This window comes from Astyanax mexicanus, chromosome 9 (genome assembly GCF_023375975.1).
Source record: "Astyanax mexicanus isolate ESR-SI-001 chromosome 9, AstMex3_surface, whole genome shotgun sequence".
NCBI lineage: Eukaryota > Metazoa > Chordata > Actinopteri > Characiformes > Acestrorhamphidae > Astyanax > Astyanax mexicanus.
This window is the reverse complement of record NC_064416.1, coordinates 33,124,750-33,144,462: the sequence shown is the minus strand read 5'-3', so window position 1 is coordinate 33,144,462 and position 19,713 is coordinate 33,124,750. Positions and strand designations below refer to the sequence as shown.

General features: G+C 37.8%; 1 protein-coding gene across 2 annotated transcripts in view; it reads right to left on the bottom strand.

Annotated features, from left to right (window-relative positions):
- Positions 1-888: 888 nt before the first annotated feature.
- The window catches only part of ets1 (v-ets avian erythroblastosis virus E26 oncogene homolog 1), a 109,588-nt gene continuing 90,763 nt past the window's right edge, over positions 889-19,713 (bottom strand). For both annotated transcript variants that reach the window (XM_022679742.2, XM_007250993.3), the window contains 3 exons: positions 16,060-16,320; positions 5,050-5,168; positions 889-3,606 (listed from right to left, as the gene is read on the bottom strand). In XM_022679742.2, the coding sequence (XP_022535463.2) occupies positions 3,391-3,606; positions 5,050-5,168; positions 16,060-16,320 (596 nt within the window). In that variant the 3' untranslated portion in view covers positions 889-3,390. The remainder of the gene's footprint in view (positions 3,607-5,049; positions 5,169-16,059; positions 16,321-19,713) is intronic.

Genomic DNA, 19,713 nt, shown 5'->3' with positions numbered 1-19,713 from the left:
ACATTGTGTTACATTAGGATTTATATATATATATTTTTTTAAAAGAGGATAAAAAAGATATTTATCAGTCTCTGTTCATTAAAAAAAAAAAACGTAACCTAATTAAAACCTAATGGATGTTATGAAACATAAAAAAAAGAAAAAAAAAAAGAGGAATACAGTAACTGGAACAGAAACCATGTGTCATGGCATTTTTGGACGGTATCAATTACAAAACATGAAAAAAAAATCTAAAAAAAAAAAAATAAATAATAATGAATTAATAATTACTTTTGAGTGAATAATTTGTTGCGTTGCTAGGTAACAAATCAAACACCTCCTCACCTAAACACTGCACATTATTCGGATGGACGCCCACACTGGGCCAAAAACTAACCGCACTGGTCTCCACTGGACTGGTTTCTATGCTTCCATCCTTCCCCTATTCTCTAAGTTCTCTGTTAAAAGTTTAGAAGTTCCATTAGAATTCCTGGAAGATTTCCATCCACCCACCCACTCTGCTCTTTCTTTTTCTTTTTCTTGTTTTTAGGTGTGCTCTTTGATTCAGTTCCTGCATAAACAGCATTATTTGACTTCTTGATTCCCGACTTCTTGATAATCCGAGCCCAACGCGTTTTCTTGGTTCGGTTCATACAGATAACAGATAACAGATAAAAGGGATGAAGCTAATGGATGTTCTTGCAGATAAACAGATGAGCTCCAGCGCTTTTTGAGCTTTTGGAGTGTTTAAAACACTGGGCACCGGGACCTCACATGAGCTGGGATGTTATTCCGGGTCCGACCGCGGCTTATTTGTTCAATCTGGGTCTTTTAATAAAGAGTTATGAAACACGATCTGTACAAATAGACGCTTCTCAAACTAGCGATCCACCACTGTAAACAATAACATTTGTTTTTTTTTTTTCTTTCTCCGTAGATGAAACTTCTTCACTTCTTCACTTTGGCTTTTCCCACAAAGCCCCAGTCTGTACACTGAGATCTTCCCACAGGAGGAACAATGTGAGAGCCTGAAATGATGTCTGAAAAAGACACTGCGGATTTGCCTGAAGATGGCAAACAGGGCGCTTTGCTTAAAAACGCTTGATTTATCGTGAATTTGGAGAAAAGAGAAAGAAGAACAACAGTGGAAAGCTTTAAACTTAAAACTTTCTCTGTCTTTAACTCACTTTTGAGAATGTTCTTCACTTCTGAGAAGGCGTGTGCTAATGCTAATGCTAAACGAGCCTCTTCCTCTTTCACCATTCCTCTTTTTTTGCATCAGAAGCTAGCTAGCTAACAGCTAACAGCCACGCTAACCTTGCTAATGTTTCTGTTACTTTCTTTCTTTACATCACTCTGTCCAAAGTCAAACCAGGTCAAACGTCCCTCCCTACCTTCCTTTAGTTGACTAAAAGTCAATTCCTTCAAAATATTCATTCCATTTATTCACTTCAAACCTTCTGTTTCTTCAAACCATACCTCCATCATACTGTTCCACAAAGCTAACTATTGACGTTCATATTCATACCGTCTCGTTGTGCTACGTTTTTTTTGTCTTAAGCTGCTGTCTCTCTGATTTCCATCAGTTTGTAGTTGATTGCAGTTCTATTCATTTGAACAGGATTTGTCATAAATGATCAATAATATTCGTAATGATCTTCATGCCCAACCTGAAGCAGACGTCACTTTCATTTCAGTTCAGTTCACAACCAAAACCAAAGAATCCAGAGAATCCCTCAGTTCTAAGACATTTCGCGATCCAATGTGCTAGACTTCTTCTCCTCCTTCTCCTTCTCTTCATACTCTACTTTTCACACTACTTGTGACAGACAGTGAGAACAGGAACTAACAGGAACTATCTCTACTCTAAAATATAATAATATAATCTCCTACATAGACAAAACCAACACAAAAATGGCTAAAACTGCTAAAAGTGATGGATTGTGGAAACAGACTTAAACTAAGATGCTGAGATGTAAGGGGTAAAAAAAAAAGAAAAGAAAAGAAAAAAGTGAGGTTGTGAGGTGGGCAGTGTTCGACAGCTGCCTGAGTCGCGCTCGGTTCAAACCGAAACGCACTTCTGCTCATAAGCCGAAGGCGGGGTGTGTTCACAGCCAGACGTTTAGCAGAAAACGGCTACTTTCGGTTGTGTCTGTCACCCATTCTCGGTTTGAGTGTGAAGAAGCCCTTCTAACTGAACTACAAGGAGTTAAAAAAAGAGAAAAAAAAAAGACATGAAAGAAAAACAGTCTCTAGTATGATCTGCTCTGAACTCACTTCACTAGAGGTGTGTGCAAAGAGAGAGAGAGAAAAAAAATAAGTTAAAAGAAAATAAGTTTGAAATTTGGTGACATTTTTTAAAACAACAATGCAGGGTTTAGTGGGGGGAATTTCGAATCAATTTTGCATTATTATTATTATTATTATTATTAACTTTATCATTTCCATTATGATTAACCCTTCATCTTCAACAGTATTTTAATGAGCCATAAAATCTTAAAAAAAAAAAAAAAACATTAAAACAATAATACTGGCACAAATGCATCAGAAAAAAAACAAAAAAAAACCTAAATTAAAAAAATAAAATATATATTTTTTTCTTTTTCTATTTTTTTTTCATTATTCTCTGGTCCATCTGAGAACTCTGCCCATGCCTTAAACAAGCAGGACAGTAACAGTGAGTAACTTAATATACTTAATATTAGTAAATATTTCTGTGACGTTTCCTGTTCCTCTCTAATTTTGGCAACATTATTTAATAATAATAATAATAAAAAAAAAAAAAACACATAATAACAGAAATAACCGGAACATTTTTTTTTTTTCGTGTTCATCCGTACATACAAAGTCCATTTTAAGAACGAGTCCTTCATCCTTCGTTCTTTTCCCGGTCCCTCCTTCTCGCTTAGCTAGCAGTCTCTTGTTGTTGTTGTTGTTGTTACGGTGCTGCTGGGTCGATAAAAATAAAAAAATAATACAAATAATAAAAATAAAAAATAAAATAAAAATATATAACAGCGGGTTCTACTTAGAAACTCCCAGTTTTGCTCTGCTCTTTTTTTTTTTCTTTTCCCGTTCTGAGCTGCATATGGATACGATACACATTCACACTACAGACTAAGGAACTTTGGTCAAAGTTTCGGAATTCGCTTCCTTTTTGCGACGGCTGCAGTCATGAGCTCAAATACAAAAATAAAAAAATAAAAACCAAAAAAAACTGGACCACGACTAGGTAGGTATTAAGACAGGATGTGACTGGACCCAAACTGGACACCCCGAACTGGATACCAAACTGGGTACCAAACTGGTTACCAGGGAGACGGAGGAATTTATAAAACGCCCCTTCTTCCCCAGCACTCTGGTTTTTTTTTTTTTTTACATTTTGAAATTTTAGACATTTTTGAAATCTCTTCACTCGTCCGTGTCGGGCTTGACGTCCAGCATGGCGTGCAGCTCCTCGGGCGTGTATCCCAGCAGGCTTTTCAAGTCGCAGACGAAGCGGTAGACGTATCGCTTGCCGGACGTCTTGTGGATGATGTTTTTGTCGTAGTAGTAGCGCAGGCCGCGGCTCAGCTTCTCGTAGTTCATCTTGGGCTTGTTCTTTCTCTTTCCCCACCTTCGTGCCACCTGCAGAGATGCAGAGATACAGCGTTACATTCACAGCATTACAATCCACATATAATCACACTGTGATGTGCAGTTAAAGTCAAAAGCTTGGACACACCTTTATATTTAATGTTTTTTTTCATTAATACTGAGTCATCTAGACAATGAAGGAACACATAAGGAATCATGTAATAAACTTGGTGCTGTTAACTTGTGGTTTCTGAGGCTGGTAACTCTGATGAACTTATCCTGTGCAACAGAGAGAATTCCTGGTTTTCCTTTCGCTTGGCGCTCCTGATAAGAGCCAGTTTCATCATCACAATGTTTTTGATGGTCTTTTTTTTGCGACTGCACTCGAGGATAATTTTAAGAACTTGAAATTGGATTGTGCATAGACTGACCTTCATTTCTTCAATTCATTTTATTTCTTTACTTAGTTGAGTAGTTCTTGCCATAATATTGATTAGAACATTAACCAAATAGTTCTATTCACTGTATACCTGTAACTCTACCTCTTCCCAACTTTACAACTGATGCTCTCAAACATATAAAGAGGCAAGAAATTCAAGTAATATTAAATTTTGACGCGTTCAGCACAGCTGTTAACTGAAAGCCTGAATTCCAGGTGACTCTACCTCATAAACCTGACCATGAACCTGGAGAAAATCCATCTAACCAGGGGTGCTACTTTCTACTGAACATAAAAAAAACATTTTTTGTTTACTAAATTCCATATGTTCTTTTCTTCATAGTTTGGATGAATTCAGTATTACTTTACAATGCAGAACATTACAATTTTTTAAATCATGATAGATCATTGAATTTAAGGTGTGTCCACACTTTTGACTTGTACTGCATATGAAATAAAATAGCTATATATACCTTAATTTTTTATATCAAATTAATGAATAAATAAATGTCTCCTATACCATAAAGAAACTATATGATTTATTGGACTACAACATATTTGCTGAAACTAAATTTAAACAAAATGAAACCAATATGGCCAATATTAAACACTGTTTTTTTTGGGGGGGTTATACTTTTCTCAATTTATTTTTCATCCCATAAACAAATTAATTACAGTTTGGTAAAAACAAATATTTTGACTCTTCACTTATTCTTTTAAATATTTGTTTTATCTTTTGGACAAATACATTTGGTTGCCAATATATAACCAATGAATCCTTTATATACAGTACCACTATTCCAACAGTTGCTTAACCAGCAAGCAGTACAATGTACAGCACGAATGTTCATATTCAGCTTTTTAAATGCAGTGTTCTGCTCATATATAGTGAATTAGACTGGTAATGGTCTCAGTAATGTTCTTCACTGACAGCCTGCTTTTATCCCATTCTGCTCTGTGCTAATCTGATTCTGCATCATTAGGCTAACACAGCTCTGAGCACTGTCAGAGTGGGGCGACGGCTGTATTTCCTGCAGCCCTGTCCGACCCCTCACCTCATCAGGATCCGAGAGCTTAAACTCCCAGCCGTCTCCCGTCCAGCTGATGAACGACTGGCACGATTTGTCTGTGAGGAGCTCCAGCAGAAACTGCCACAGCTGGATGGGTCCACTACCTGAAGATACACACATATAGAGAAAAAAAAAAACATATGTTTTATTGTAGCTCATTAATGCTGTAATACAGCCTTGTTACAATGTAACAATACATTAATACATAAGATTTACTCAATAAATGATTCAGCACATTAATACACATTTATAGGAATGTTAACTTTCACTTTAAAGAACATTGTATTACACTGCATACATTTATTTTTGTGTTGTTTTTACTGTAGTTACTAATATAAACATTTCAATTAACTTTTTTTTTTTTTTTTTTAGCTATTTTCATTTTACACTAGGGGTGTATCATATCGTGTCGTTCGTGATAATATTGCCAAAAATTTAGAATATCGTGAACGATATTATACCCTGAAATATCGTGCCCTATCACCCACCTCTAATTACCTAATGATCACATCAGGGTTCTACTTTTTTGCAGTTTTTAGAAAAATAAAAATTCACACTGTTCTAAATATCTAAATACCCATTATATATCTAATAGAGACAGATTATATCTGTCCAGTATCATTTAACTTTAATCCTGGATATATGGAGATATATGGAGTGATTATTAGCATCATGGCAATCTGGATCATTGACTTCTGTTACAAATCTAATAAAATTCTTTTTTTTTAATATCTCAGTTAGCCATATCATAGTGCATGCAACAATAAAATTCAAAATATTTTTTCTAATTCAGCGTTTTGTCATATCGCCAAAAGTATCGTTATCGTGAAAATAACATGACATATCGTGATATTATTTTAGAGCCATATCGCCCACCCCTATTTTACACATTATATCACAGCCTTCATCTTATTTTATTTTTTCAAGGAACTGAAGGGACTTCCTGCTGCATGATCAGAAAATAATAATACTAATAACATTATAATAAAATTGTCTCCATTTGTAGCTGAGGTGAAGCGTAATCATGACCAGATAGCTGCACCATTCAATTAGCAACACGCATAAAATAGCCAGAGCACACCTGACTCTTAAAGGGAATGTAAGGCAAGTGACATGCTGATTTGATGCTGGTTTGTTTCATGTTACGCCCAAAACACACATATGATTAGTTACGAGAATTAGTACATGCCTTTTGAGAATTTTAAGTTGCACAAGGGATACTTTTCCCGCCGTTACGACAGCAACACCACACTGACATAGGGCCTAAGGTGACCGTGAACAGTTAATTTCTATACATTTTTTGCTAATATTTGTCCACTCTGTCAATGTCCACCCTTCCACTGTCCACTGTGTCGCGCATCTTCCAATTACAGGGTAGACGAATGCATGACATGACAGGAAATAAAAAAATAAATTAATAAAAAGGGATTAAGCTGGATTTCTGCGGGTTAAAAGGTACAGTTTTCTGATAATGACCTTTAAAAAAACTATTGAAGATCAAAGCATGATAAGGCGTGGTCTTTCGTATCACTTTGGTATCACTTCTAACACTTCAAACATCACCATCAGTGTTCCTCACTGGCACTAAACAGTCTGGTACATTAATAATAAAGAGCGTTTATGAACAGTAATTGTAATGTGCAGCTCATTTTCCATGCGTGTAGCCTCCTGCCCTGTGGAATGATGGGAAGGCTCAGAAAGACACAAGGCCCCCAGTATTCCCGCTGTCTGACTGTCCTCATCACCGCCGACCGACTCCGCCCCAAACTAAAAATATGGGGGATCAGTGTGTATGAGGCAGTATGTTACTGTAGGAGCTCTGTGACTGTGTGTGTGTGTGTGTGTGTGTGTGTGTGTGTGTGCACATGTACATGGCAGTGAGAGTGAGTGCGTGGGTGTGAGAAAGCTCAGCCGCTGATGGACCACTGCAGCGAGGGGCCGAGTTCTCTGACTGTTCTCAACAGCTCAGCTTTACAGTCATTGTACAAAAAGGCTTATTTTTGACCTACAGTACCAGTCAAAAGTTTGGATACACTTTCTCACTCAATCTTTTTATGTTTTTTATTTTTTTCCCTACATTTTAATTGAATACTGAAGTCATCTGGATTGTAAAGGAACACATAAGGAATCGTAAATGTAGCAACTTGAAAGTGTTAAACAAACCAAAATACTCTGTGAAGCATTTAGGTGCTCCTATCTGGGGTGCTGTTAACTTGCAGTTAACAGTTTCCGAGGCTGGTGAACTTATCCTGTGCAACTGATGAGAGCAAGTTTCATCATGACGCATTTTGATGGTCTTTGCGACCGCACATGAGCATATTTTCAAAGTTCCCGATTTTTTTTCTTTATTAAGTTAAAAAGTTATTGCCATATAATGGATTAGAACATTACTCAAATAGATCTATTCACTGTATACCTGTAACTCTACCTCTTCACAACTTTACAACTGATGCTCTCAAACACATTAAGACATTAAGAGGCATAAAATTCAAGTAATGAACTCTTGATAAGTTCAGCACAGCTGTTAACTGAAAGCCTGAATTCCAGGTGACTCTACTTCATAAAGCTGACTGAGAAAATCCAGCCAAAAAGAGCAAAGCTGTCACCTAATCAAGTGGTGCTATTTTAAAGAATCTAAAATATAAAACATAATCTAGCTTAAATAAGTACATATGTTTTTTTTTCTTTATAGTTTTGATGACTTTGGTAACTATTGACTGGTACTGTATTCAATTATATGTTTCTATTATTGTGTATATATTGTAGTATTGTATTTGATACACATTCTTTTTTTTCAACTGCACAGATACTTGCAAATCTTGCAAATCAATATTTATATACAGAAAAGTTCAGAGTGCCCTATATAGTTAATGTATGGTGCTTTGCTTGGGACTTAACTTAAAAGATACATATACAATGGGCTAAACAAGACATTAATGAGACTTAATGCCATTAAACTGGTAATACTGTACTGTAGATCAACATTCATATCACTACATATACCGATATAAAACAGACATAAACATAACATTCATAAACACTATGATACTGTGATGCATCTTACATGAAAATGACATAACCTGTCTTAACTTTGATGAAACAAAGTAATGAATTTACATTCAGCTAGTTGCACCCATTGCCAACACAGATGTGCAAATACATGTGCAAGTATTACCAACAGAATAGGCCTCTTTGAAGCAGATAAACAAACGTGAACCTATTAACTCCATGCCTAACATGCCTAAAGTGAGAGGGCAAGAGTGTTACAAAGCCCCCCAGCATATATTTGCAGTTTTTTGCAGTTCAATCATTGGCAGAAAGTCTCCTCTACACAGTAGAGACAGTTTCTCCAATTTTTTTTAAAAGAAACTCTAAAGAAACTATATAAATGAGCAGGTTTCCCAATACCTATCTCCATACAGTTTGGGTTTCTTGTATAAATGCTGCTCTACAAGAACGTGCTACCTCTGAATCAGGCCCGTCCATCTCAAAAAGCCTTGCTAACAACCTGTTGCAGTTGATGCGAATGTGTGGCATGCAGTTTGCAGTATGCTAATGAGCGCTAGCTACATTAGCCGCACACCTCCAGAAAGAACTTGCACGACCAGTCCCGTCTTAGCTGATTGAACACATCTGAGGTCAGGGAAATGAAGCAGATAAATGAAACGAAACCTTTGTTTTACTGTTTTAAGAGTTACATGGGACGTTTTTACTCTGGTGCCACGTTTACGTTAGCGTTAGCGTCGCAGTGCTCTCAGAGCGGGTGCAGTCGTCTTAGCTGATTGAACACATCTGAGGTCAGGGAAATGAAGCAGATAAATGAAACGAAACCTTTGTTTTACTGTTTTAAGAGTTACATGGGACGTTTTTACTCTGGTGCCACGTTTACGTTAGCGTTAGCGTCGCAGTGCTCTCAGAGCGGGTGCAGTCTGAGGAGCAGGCCTGCTGCTTCTGCACCAGCTCAATAACCTGCTTTCATCTCTGCGGTCTGTGCATTAAGATCAACCAACACTTCACATCACACCTGCTTCAAAGAGAGAGAGAAAAAGAGATAGAGAGAGAGAAAAATGATAGAGAGAGAAAATGAGAGAGAGAGAGAGAGAGAGAGAGAGAGAGAGAGAGAGAGAGAGAGATAGTCAACAGCTCTCAGAAGAAGCATCTTCCTGATGAGAAGAGATTGTGTCTGTGTACATTCGGCTAAAAATACAAGCACTCGATTCAAAACTCACGGCATCAAAAAAATAAAAAAATGCACCTACATAGATACCAGAGCCTGATTATCTGATTAGCTGCTCTGGTTTCCAGCAAACTCGACGAGAAAGCTTCTTTTTCGGTTTTGCTGCAGAAATCAGTTAAAAAAAAGGCCATTGCTAATGATGCACCATATTGATAGCAAGAATTGGGACATCAGTGCATTGGGACACAATGCTTTAAACAGTAAAAAAAAAAAAAGACTAAGGTAATATCTGAGGACATTGATGGTTCAGCATCAGCAGTCGGAGTCTGAGAGATCATTCATCAATCATTCATTCTCTATGTTCTCTCTGGATGTGCATAGTAGGTGGCGCTCTCTCCCCTTTTTTCGATGGTCGGCACAGGCATCTGTTAGCTGGTGCATTAGAGCTGGGGATCAGCCGCTGCCTAGTGATGCTGCATTGATTGACAGCAGTTGGAAAAGAGGCGGAGTCTGGCTTCACATCTATCTGAGGAGGCATGTGCTGGGGGTATTACTATTGATACTACTGAACATTGGGTTATTGGGCTTTAAAATTGGGTAAAAATGGGAAATATCCTTTCAAATATCATTAAAAACGGTCAAAACTAGCTTTTTTTCTGTGCAGCATGGTTGGCTATTAAAGAGGCATTCTTGGCCGTGATTGGTCAGATCTGAATGATGACTGGCTCATGAATGGTTTCATTGGGGCTAAGCCCAAAAATGTTGATGAGTTTTAGTATAAATGAGTTAGATATGAATACGAAAGCACACTGGGGATATGGACAAAGGTATTGGACAAAGGTATTGGGCCACCTTCTTCTAAAAATTTTGTTGACGGAACTGTCTCTAATGTCCATTAATCATAAAGTTTTAACAGTTCAGAAATCAGTATTTGGTGGAATAATCCTGTTTTTTAATCACAGTTTTTTTCATGCATTTTGCATTTTTTCCATGTTCTTCTCCACCAGTCTTTCACACTGCTTTTGAATAACTTTGTGCCACTTTTGGTGCAAGAATTCGAGCAGTTCAGCTTGGTTTGATGGCTTGTGATCATCCATCTTCCTCTTGATTCTATTCCAGAGGTTTTCAATTTGGTAAAATCAAGGAAACTCATCATTTTTAAGTGGTCACTTATTTTTTTTTTAGAGCTGTATTTCAGAAAGTCCTATTCTATTGATAATACTTCTCTACATTGACTAGTGGCAAACAAACTGTATGTGTTTGGCAATGGCTGCAACTTAACACAGCTGAATGCTCATTTATTAGTTGAGCAGGGTTATCTACAAATAATTGGACATGCATCCTGTGTTCAAAACGCAAGAAATGCTGACTATCAAACTTAAAAGGCTATATCTGCAACAAAATGGAAATAAAATTCTCCCTGATGTTGCCAAAGTATCAACAGCTCACTTCTAGATATGAGTATTAAGCTGTATTGTCATTAGCGGTTAGCATTTACTTAATTAAATTACTAACCCTAATCTAAATTAAATTACTAACCCTAACTGCCTTAGAATCCAGCCTAAGCAGGCAGCATTTCTTCCGTTTCAGACACAGCCATAGTGTACCTCTGCTCTAAAGTATATTTCAGAAACTCAGACCGCAGCTATGTAAACCACCCCCAGTCCCCAGAAACAGCAGCAGCACCACCACCCATGTCTTTAAACCAAAGGTCGAGGTCTAGAAGTCTCTCTGACAATAGGTCTAAAAGTAGATGCAGGCTTACAATGGCCAAACAGAGTTCAAGAATGTAAACTTGGTATAGCTAAACTGTCCTATTTGGCCTTATTCCACCCTAGGCATGCACCCTTTTACCTCAGGACGCAATTGGGACACAGCCGTAGTCTCTGACCACGGCTAGCAGTGTTTAGGAGCTAAAACGAAAGAAAGGTTAGAATGTAAAAAAGAGAGAAAAAGAAGAAGAAATGAGGCTGTGTTGATGAGTGTGAGCTGCGGTGCTGTGGTCATGTCGTTCTCTTCGTGCTGCATGTGTTCTGGTGTTTGTGATTTGGAAACGTGAAGCATGAAAAACCTCAAAGCTCAGGCAGAGGCTGTTTTTATCACTGGCTTATCAACCCCCTCATCTCCACACGCCAGGACTGAGCGCGCCCAGTGAGCACCGCCGCTTCCCCCGCTATAAACAGCCATTTCAAACCATTACATAAATGCCTATTAGACCAGTCTGCAGGCCTCTCTCAACCTCTCTTTTTCTCTCAACCTCTCTCTCTCAACCTCACTCACCCTTTCTCTCTTTCTCTTAACCTCTCTCTCACTCGACCTCTCTCTCTACCTCTATCACCCTCTCTCTATTTCTCTAAACCTCTCTCTCTACCTCTCTCAAACTCCACCTTTCTGTTTCTTTCTATCTCTCTTTATTTCTTTCTCTCTCTCTCTCTCTATCTCAAACTCTACCTTTCTGTTTCTTTATCTCTCTCTCTCTCTCTCTCTATCTCTCTCAAACTCTGCCTTTCTGTTTCTTTATTTCTCTCTCTCTCTCTCTCTCTCTCTCTCTCTCTCTCTCAAACTCTGCCTTTCTGTTTCTTTCTATCTCTCTCTTTATTTTTCTCTCTCTATCTCTCTCAAACTCTGCCTTTCTGTTTCTTTATTTCTCTCTCTCTCTCTCTCTCTCTCTCTCTCTCTCTCAAACTCTGCCTTTCTGTTTCTTTCTATCTCTCTCTTTATTTTTCTCTCTCTATCTCTCTCAAACTCTGCCTTTCTGTTTCTTTATTTATCTCTCTCTCTCTCTATCTCTCTCAAACTCTGCCTTTCTGTTTCTTTCTATCTCTCTCTTTATTTCTCTCTCTCTATCTCTCTCAAACTCTACCTTTCTGTTTCTTTCTATCTCTCTCTATCTCTCTTAATTTCTCTCTCTCTCAAACTCTTGGCCTCTCTCTCACTTTCAACCTCTCTCGTCCCCTCTCTCTCTCTTAACCTCTCTCTCTACCTATCTCTACCTCTACCTTTCTCTTTCTTTCTATCATTCTCTTTATTTCTCTCACGATCTTTATCACACTCTCTTTCTCCATCTCTCATCCTCTCTCTCTTTTTATTTCTCTCTTTCTTTCTACCTCCCTCATCCTTCCTCTCTATTTATTTCTCTCTTTTAACCCTTTTTTCTCTCTTAATATATCTCTCACTTTTTACTTTAACGTCTCTTTCTCCCTTGTTTTCTCTCCCTCTCTTTTTTATTTCTCTTCTGCTCTCTCTTTTTTATTTCTCTCTTTCTTTCTACCTCTCTCGTCCTCGATCTATTTTTATTTCTATCTCTTTCTTTTCACCTCTCTTTATATCTCTCTCTCTACCTCCCTTGTTCTCTCCTTCACATTTTTACGTCTACCTCTCTTTCTCCCTATTTTTCTTTTTATTTATCTCTTTCTACCTTTCTTTATTTCTCTCTCTCTCTCTTTTTACCTCTCTTGCCCCCTCTCTCTTTATTTCTTTCTCTCTCTTTTTACCTCTCTTGTTCTATCTCTCTTTACTTCTCCCTTTTTCTCCCTCTTTCTCTCTTTTCCTCTACATCTCTCTTTTTAGTTCTCTCTTACTACCTCTCTTTGCTTTATTTATCTCTCTGTCTCTTTCTCTCTCATCCTCTCTCTCACTCTCACTCTTTACCTCTACCATCATCTCTTTCTCTTTGCTTTAGTTCTTTCTCTGTGTATCTGGCTCTCACCTCTCTCACTGTTTCGCTGTCTGTCTTTCTTTTTATTTTTATCTGTCTATCTATCTTTATTTATCTCTCACTCTCTGTCTACCTCTACTGTCCTCTCTCTCTCAGGAGCTCACTGAGCTGTTGTTCTTTATAACATGATGACGTTTGAGGAGTGTGTGAGGGTAATGATGTGAGGATTGTCTGCTTTAGCTGAAAGTGTGTTTAAGATTAGCACTAATGGCTGATAGTGAGAGCTCTCATTCATGCTTTCATTTTTTTTTTTTTTGCTCTTTTGTTTCCGAAGGGCGTTACCATCAGCCATGACAGTGAGGGGGTTACAGATTCAATAGAGTCTCACTTTGAGTCAAAGCTGGGCTTTTTAGTAACACTGTGGGCCGTTTCTCTCAAAAAGGGATTCCTTTCACACTTATAAACCACGTGGTTACAACGTCTGATGTAACGATTTCTCCTATACTTAATTTACAGCTCTTATACCACTTACATCATCATCACTGTCTCATGCACATGCAACTTGACTCCAAAGTAGTTTCAGAACGTTTCAGTTGGTCCATTTATTTTAAATTTGTGCACAATATAAGTAAATATCAGACTGACTTTACACTATTAGCCTAATTAGCCTTCTATGGTGTATTGTATCTCCTGCAATTTACAATTCACAACCTCAATCACAAGATAACACCTCACAACTTATACATGTGTGGGAACACTTCTAAATCAGTTTACATAGTCCTGTCCTGTCCTATTGGTACCATGCCTAAAGCCAGATGAGGACTACAGGATAGTAACCATTAGTATACCACACTTAGTTCCATCCTTGCAATGTTATTGGCTGAGAGGTGTTCTATTAGTGCCGTTATCAGCCGGTAATGCACTGTAACCGGAGCTAAACCATGTGTTACTCCGCCACACACAGGTAACCTAGCAATAATACAGCGCTTACAAGCCAAACACTGCAGCTACAAACAGAGCAGCAATGGAACAATTTTAAGTTTTATCTATTTTGAGTTTTTTATAACCAAACCGATCAGATTTTTTCGTCCTCTTTAACTCAAAATCTTTCAATAAACAGTGATAATGGAACTGTAGTATAATCGCTATAATACTTTATTATTAATTCCTGTTATAACTTTTAATATTAGATATTTTATTTATTCCACAGGGAAATTCTGGATTAAATGAATGCATTCAGCTACTATAGGTTGCACACTTAATTGAAATAAGATTTAAATCTACACAGCTTTTTTCACCACGCTGCACAACGTCTCATTCTCATTTAGAGGAAAAGTCTCTAAAATGACTTAAAGGACTTAAAAATAGCATTCAGACTCTGTAACCCCGGCGCGAGTGTTGTGACAGGCGTGTGTGTAGGTTTAAAGCCGTGTCTTTGTCTGCGTTTTTGTAGCGCCGGTTCAGAAAAAGCCTGGCAGAGAGATCGGCCGATAAAGACACTCTCAGGTTAAGTGCACGGAGCCGCTATCATCCGGCACTGCGCCCTGCGTTACCAAGACGACCCGGGAAATGGGTTGAGATGCGGCCGCAGATAAACCCGTACACATGAAAAACGAGGAAAGAGACTGAGAGAGGGAGAGAGAGAGAGAGAGAGAGAGAGAGAGAGAGGGAGAGAGAGGGAGAAAAAGAGAGAGATGCTACAAATTGGCTGGGGAAATGGCACACACACACACACACACAGCAGTGCCATAAACGCTGAATTTAGAACTTGCAGCTTTGTTCATAAAGGTGCTGCTGTGGTTAAAGAACTGGTGCAAGGTGCTGAGGTGGATCCGGAGTCAGTCGCGTCCTACTAAGTGCACTCAGTCTCTCTGCTGCGGGTTTTGGGCGAAGGGTTTTTGTTGTTTGTTTGCCTCATCACTCACTTATCCTTTCATTCCTTGCAATTTTCTTATAACATTTTCATTTTTACTATCAATATTCTGAATTTTGCATCACTGCTGTCAGTCACCGAATCAATATCAATTGTGCTACAGTTCAGTCAATGTGTAAGAATTCCCACCTGCTTAAGGTAGGATTTAAGGCGGCACTGGTTATCTGATTATTGGTTATTATGTAAAGACCTTTAAACTGCATGGAGGCATGGAGATATACAATAATAAAATAATTTCAGTTAAAAAAAAACTAGTGAATGTTTCACAACACTAAAGTAAAATAGTAATATTTTTAAGAATAAAATAATTGTATTACCTTATAAATAAAGTCAGAATATGTAGAGACATTTTTTTTGTTCAAATAAGTTGTAATATTTTAAGAATATTTAAAAATATAGATTATTTGGATAACAACTGTAATATTTTGAGAAATCATTATGAGAATAAAGTTTTAGCATTTCAAGAATAATAAACAGTCATAATATTTATAGAGATTTTTTTTTTGTTATATTTTATGAATAAAGTCGAGAATGATGTTTCGAGAAAATATGAGACAATTATTTTAGTAAAATTGAGAAATTGAGAATAATCAATTTTTTTTTTTTAGAATATATTTGTGTTACCTTACGAATAAAGTCATAAATAAAGTTTTTTTTAGTAAAGTTATATTTAGTAACAATTAGAGAATAAAATCTTAATATTTTCAGAAATTTTGTTTTGTTTGTTTTGTTTTATTAATATTTGAAGTCATACTATTTTGAGAAAAATGAATTTTGAAATACATTTTAAGAGAGTTTTATTAATTTTTTTAAACTTATAATATTTTGAGAACAAAGCTGTTATATGATTGATTGATATTAAAAAATAAAATAACCTGCATACTGTGGGGATTAATCACAACACCGTTGTACTATACCGCTGCAATATCTTGACATGCCAAAACATATCATATAGTCCAGCTCACAGATGATGCAAGAGCATGAATGACCTACAGCTACAGCTCCAGCTCTCACTGCCAGACAACACGTACACATCAAACAGCTCCATAAACTGCAGCAGCAGCAGCAGCGTAAGATCTGCGCTGTGAGTAATTAGTGAGTGCTGTGTGATTCAGAGCTGCCGTGCTGCAGTGTGTATTACACAGGCCTGACTAACCCTGAATCAGTGTGTGTAGTGGAGCCTGCGGTGGGGGGTGGGGGGTGTATTTGGGGGGAGTTTGGACTGACCCGTGTAGCCGGCGAGCGCGGCGGCGGGGATGACCGGCTTGTCTTTGCTGAGGTCCGAGCGCTCCCGGACGTAGTCTTTAAAGGTGCCCTTGTGCTTGTGCCCGTGCAGGGCGGTGGGGTAGTCCTCCGAGTCGAAGCTGTCGTAGGACGGCACGCGCTGCAGACTGTTGAATGATGATTGGCTGCTCCACGACTGCGTCAGGCGGTCGCAGCTCTCGAAGCTTTCTGTGCTCTCGAACGAATCCTGGCCTCCCAGCTTTCCTAAGAAAAAAAAAAAAAAAAACGAGAGATGTAGTCAGTATAAAGGTCAATGTTACAGACAGTACACAATAGTTTACTATTTAGTACTTTACGCTAGGGGTGGGCGATATGGCTGATAAAATGATATCACGATATTTCATGGTATTTTTTTTCAAGATAACGATACTTTTGGCGATATAACAAAACACTGAATTCAAAAAAAATAATTTTGAATTGTATTATTGCATGCAATATGATATGGCTAACTGAGATATTAAAAATAATAATTTTATCAGGTTTGTATAAGAAGTCAATGATCCAAAATGTCATAATGCTAATAATATTAATAATGCACTCCAAATATCAGCTAACTCAAAATAGTTGAATAATGTTTGGAAACATCCAATTTTACATATAAGAGACTTTTAATTGTGGGTTTACAGTGTGTGGAATATTTAGTAGTGAGGAAATTTCACAACTGGACTGGAGCTCCTGATAGAGACCCGTTCTTTCACTAATGTGACTAGGTCCTTGGTTTTATACACCTGTGGTCATGCAAGTGATTGGAACCTGAGTTTAATGAATTATCTGACACATTTAAGTAGCTTTATAGCTTATTATTAATGAAAATAGCCAAAATAACTAGAATGTTTAACTGATTCAAAAAAACTCTTTAAAACAACTTTAAAAATTGCGTTGCGTAACCACTTAAAGATTTATTAACCACACAGCAGTGCGGCTACACAGGCAAAAAAGCCACCCCACAACAAAGAAAACTGAATAAAACCTTGAATAAAACATAGAAAAAGATCTTTAAAGTAAAGGTTTACATTCCTCTATATGTCTAATAATGCACATTTCAGAGTAAATCGTGAAAGCTGTTTTGTTACACAGAGTTTCTATATTCACCCATACAGTATATAGTACATATAAACACATTTATAATCAACCCAATACTGTTAAAATCGAATGTATATTCGGAGTTTGGATTTTGCTTTGTTATAAAGTGACTACAGATAGTCACTTTATAACAAAGCAAAACTCAAGCTCTGGCCTGAGCTGAGAGAATGCAGGCCAGACTCATACAGCTTTATTAGGTGTGATGTGATGGAGCTAGGCTAGCCAAGGGAGGCTACATGTAGCAGAATTCCTTACAAGAGTGTTTCTGGACCAGAACAACTCTAGAACTGACCCAGAACAAGCCAGCACCACTGACACAACTGATACAGGGCTTTTTTCTTCTTATATAACCGTCACGTAATTGGATGAAAAAGGGAAAATCGGAACAAATTGCTGCTCTATTTTAAGCCAAAGCACAGATAAAACGAGCGGCAGCAGTTGAACGGCCACTTAAAGAACGAAGGGCAATCCAGAGGAGCAGTCAATCCCAGAATGCTCCACTGCAATCCTTCACAATTGAAGCCACATGTGAGGTTTGGTGGTGCCACAAATACTTTCCCACGTTGGGGAAAAAAAAAGAAAAAAGAATTGCAGCATAGTTGCCAAGTCAACAAGTCACAGCATGATGCATGGATTGGTCATACCTAGAGACGTTTCATTTCAGAGATGCTCTGCATGAAGCTAGCTACTCAACTGTAAATCCTTATCATTAGTGATGCCACAGCACTCAAGGATTGTGAGGACTAACACATGCCTCCTCCGATACATGTGACGTCAGCCACCGCCTGTTTTCAAACGGCTACTGATTCTCACTATTGCTAAGTAGCATCACAGGATGTTTAGAGGAAAGTGCAGCGGCTCGGTTCCAGACTCCTTGTGCTGATCACCCTAGGAGTGATGAGAAGAATCTACCCACAATCTACCCACCCAGAGAGAGTTCAAGTCCAAAAGCTCCAGCAGCTGATGGCAAGCTACATGACCAGGATTCGACCTGGCACTCTCCCAATCATAGTGGTAATGCTTTACCTTGATTACAATTGAGCCCTTCCAAGAATCACCATCTATCATCCACTGTATGTTATTAGGTTTTGTATTGCATTGCATGCGTCTTATTACTAAGATATTAATATATATTAATCTAAAAAAAGATTAAATTAGGTTTGGAGAAATTGGGGTTATTATGTGGTTTTTCGTTGGAATGACTCCAATAATAAACGATTAATAAACCCAAACTTTTTTAGTCAGAATTGGCCAAAACCCTTTTATAACTCAAACGAGTCCTAGAAACATAATTTACACACCCCTAAAAAAACATAAATAGTCTACTTTCCACATACATACAATACCAGTCAAAAGTTTGGACTCAGCTCTTCTCATTCTATGTGTTTTCTTTCATTTTATAAATCAATAGATCACCAGAAACTTAGAATACATGTCAGTAGAAACAGCCATTGGCAGAGAAGATTTTGCTCATTTTTAACAGGTGCAACCCACATACTCAGCTCTGCTGCTCGTCCCAAAAAAGCTAATTCCTTACAAATGTGGCTCCATTTAAAAGGGAAATTAACTGGTTTTCCAACTGTATAAGATTTATGGCTCAGAAGCGTTAATACATCAAATAAATCATCTACTAAACACATTTTTTATGCTATGTTTTTATTTTTTGAAAGTCCTGAGTGTCCATTGCTCACAATCTTTGGCAAAAGCTGCTTGAGTTGCTTGGTTGGCTCTTTGCTTTTGGTTTTACAAATTGCTTCTTTAATGCAGAATGAATGGGGTGGTGTAACATGACTAGACATGACTTAGAATGTTCAAAACATTATTTAAAAATAATTTAAAAAGCAATAACCTAACAAGCATATAATCAACATGAATGAATGTTCTGTAAATTATTTTTTTTCTGTTTGCGCTGTCCTGGTCAACCAAAGGACTCCTCTTACTGAGTCTTTGGCTCCTCCTAAGGTTTTTTCTTCTTCTTCCTAGTAAGCCACTGTAGCCACCACCACCTTGCCTCTATTGGCACTTTTACAGTGGCGTTTACTCATAAGAGGCTTGGACCAGTATCTCTGTATCTCTTGGTCACTTTTTGCAAATAATGATGTTATACAGTCTCAGAAACCACATAAACAAGTCTAATTGAGATTACTCAACTTCCAGATTATTGCATTATTGAACAGCTTCACATGCTTTAAGGTGAATCCAGAGCAAAACTAAAGAAACAAACCTCAACTCATAGAGCTTAATCAACCATATTGAAAAAAAAAACATCACAAAAATATGTCCAAATCACTGCTTTAAACCTGTTCTAGATGAATTGTGAGAGTTGTGAGAGGACAAATCACACAACCAACGGCTTTGCGAGAAAAGCGCCTCGAGCTTCTTTCGCTCTGTTGACACCTCTGGCACCTTACGAGAAGACGAAAGCGCACAAAACACAGCGTCCCCATTACCATCACTCGCGCCGAAACCTTTCACATAAAAACACGGGGCTGGAGCTCTCGCAGCTCTTTCTCT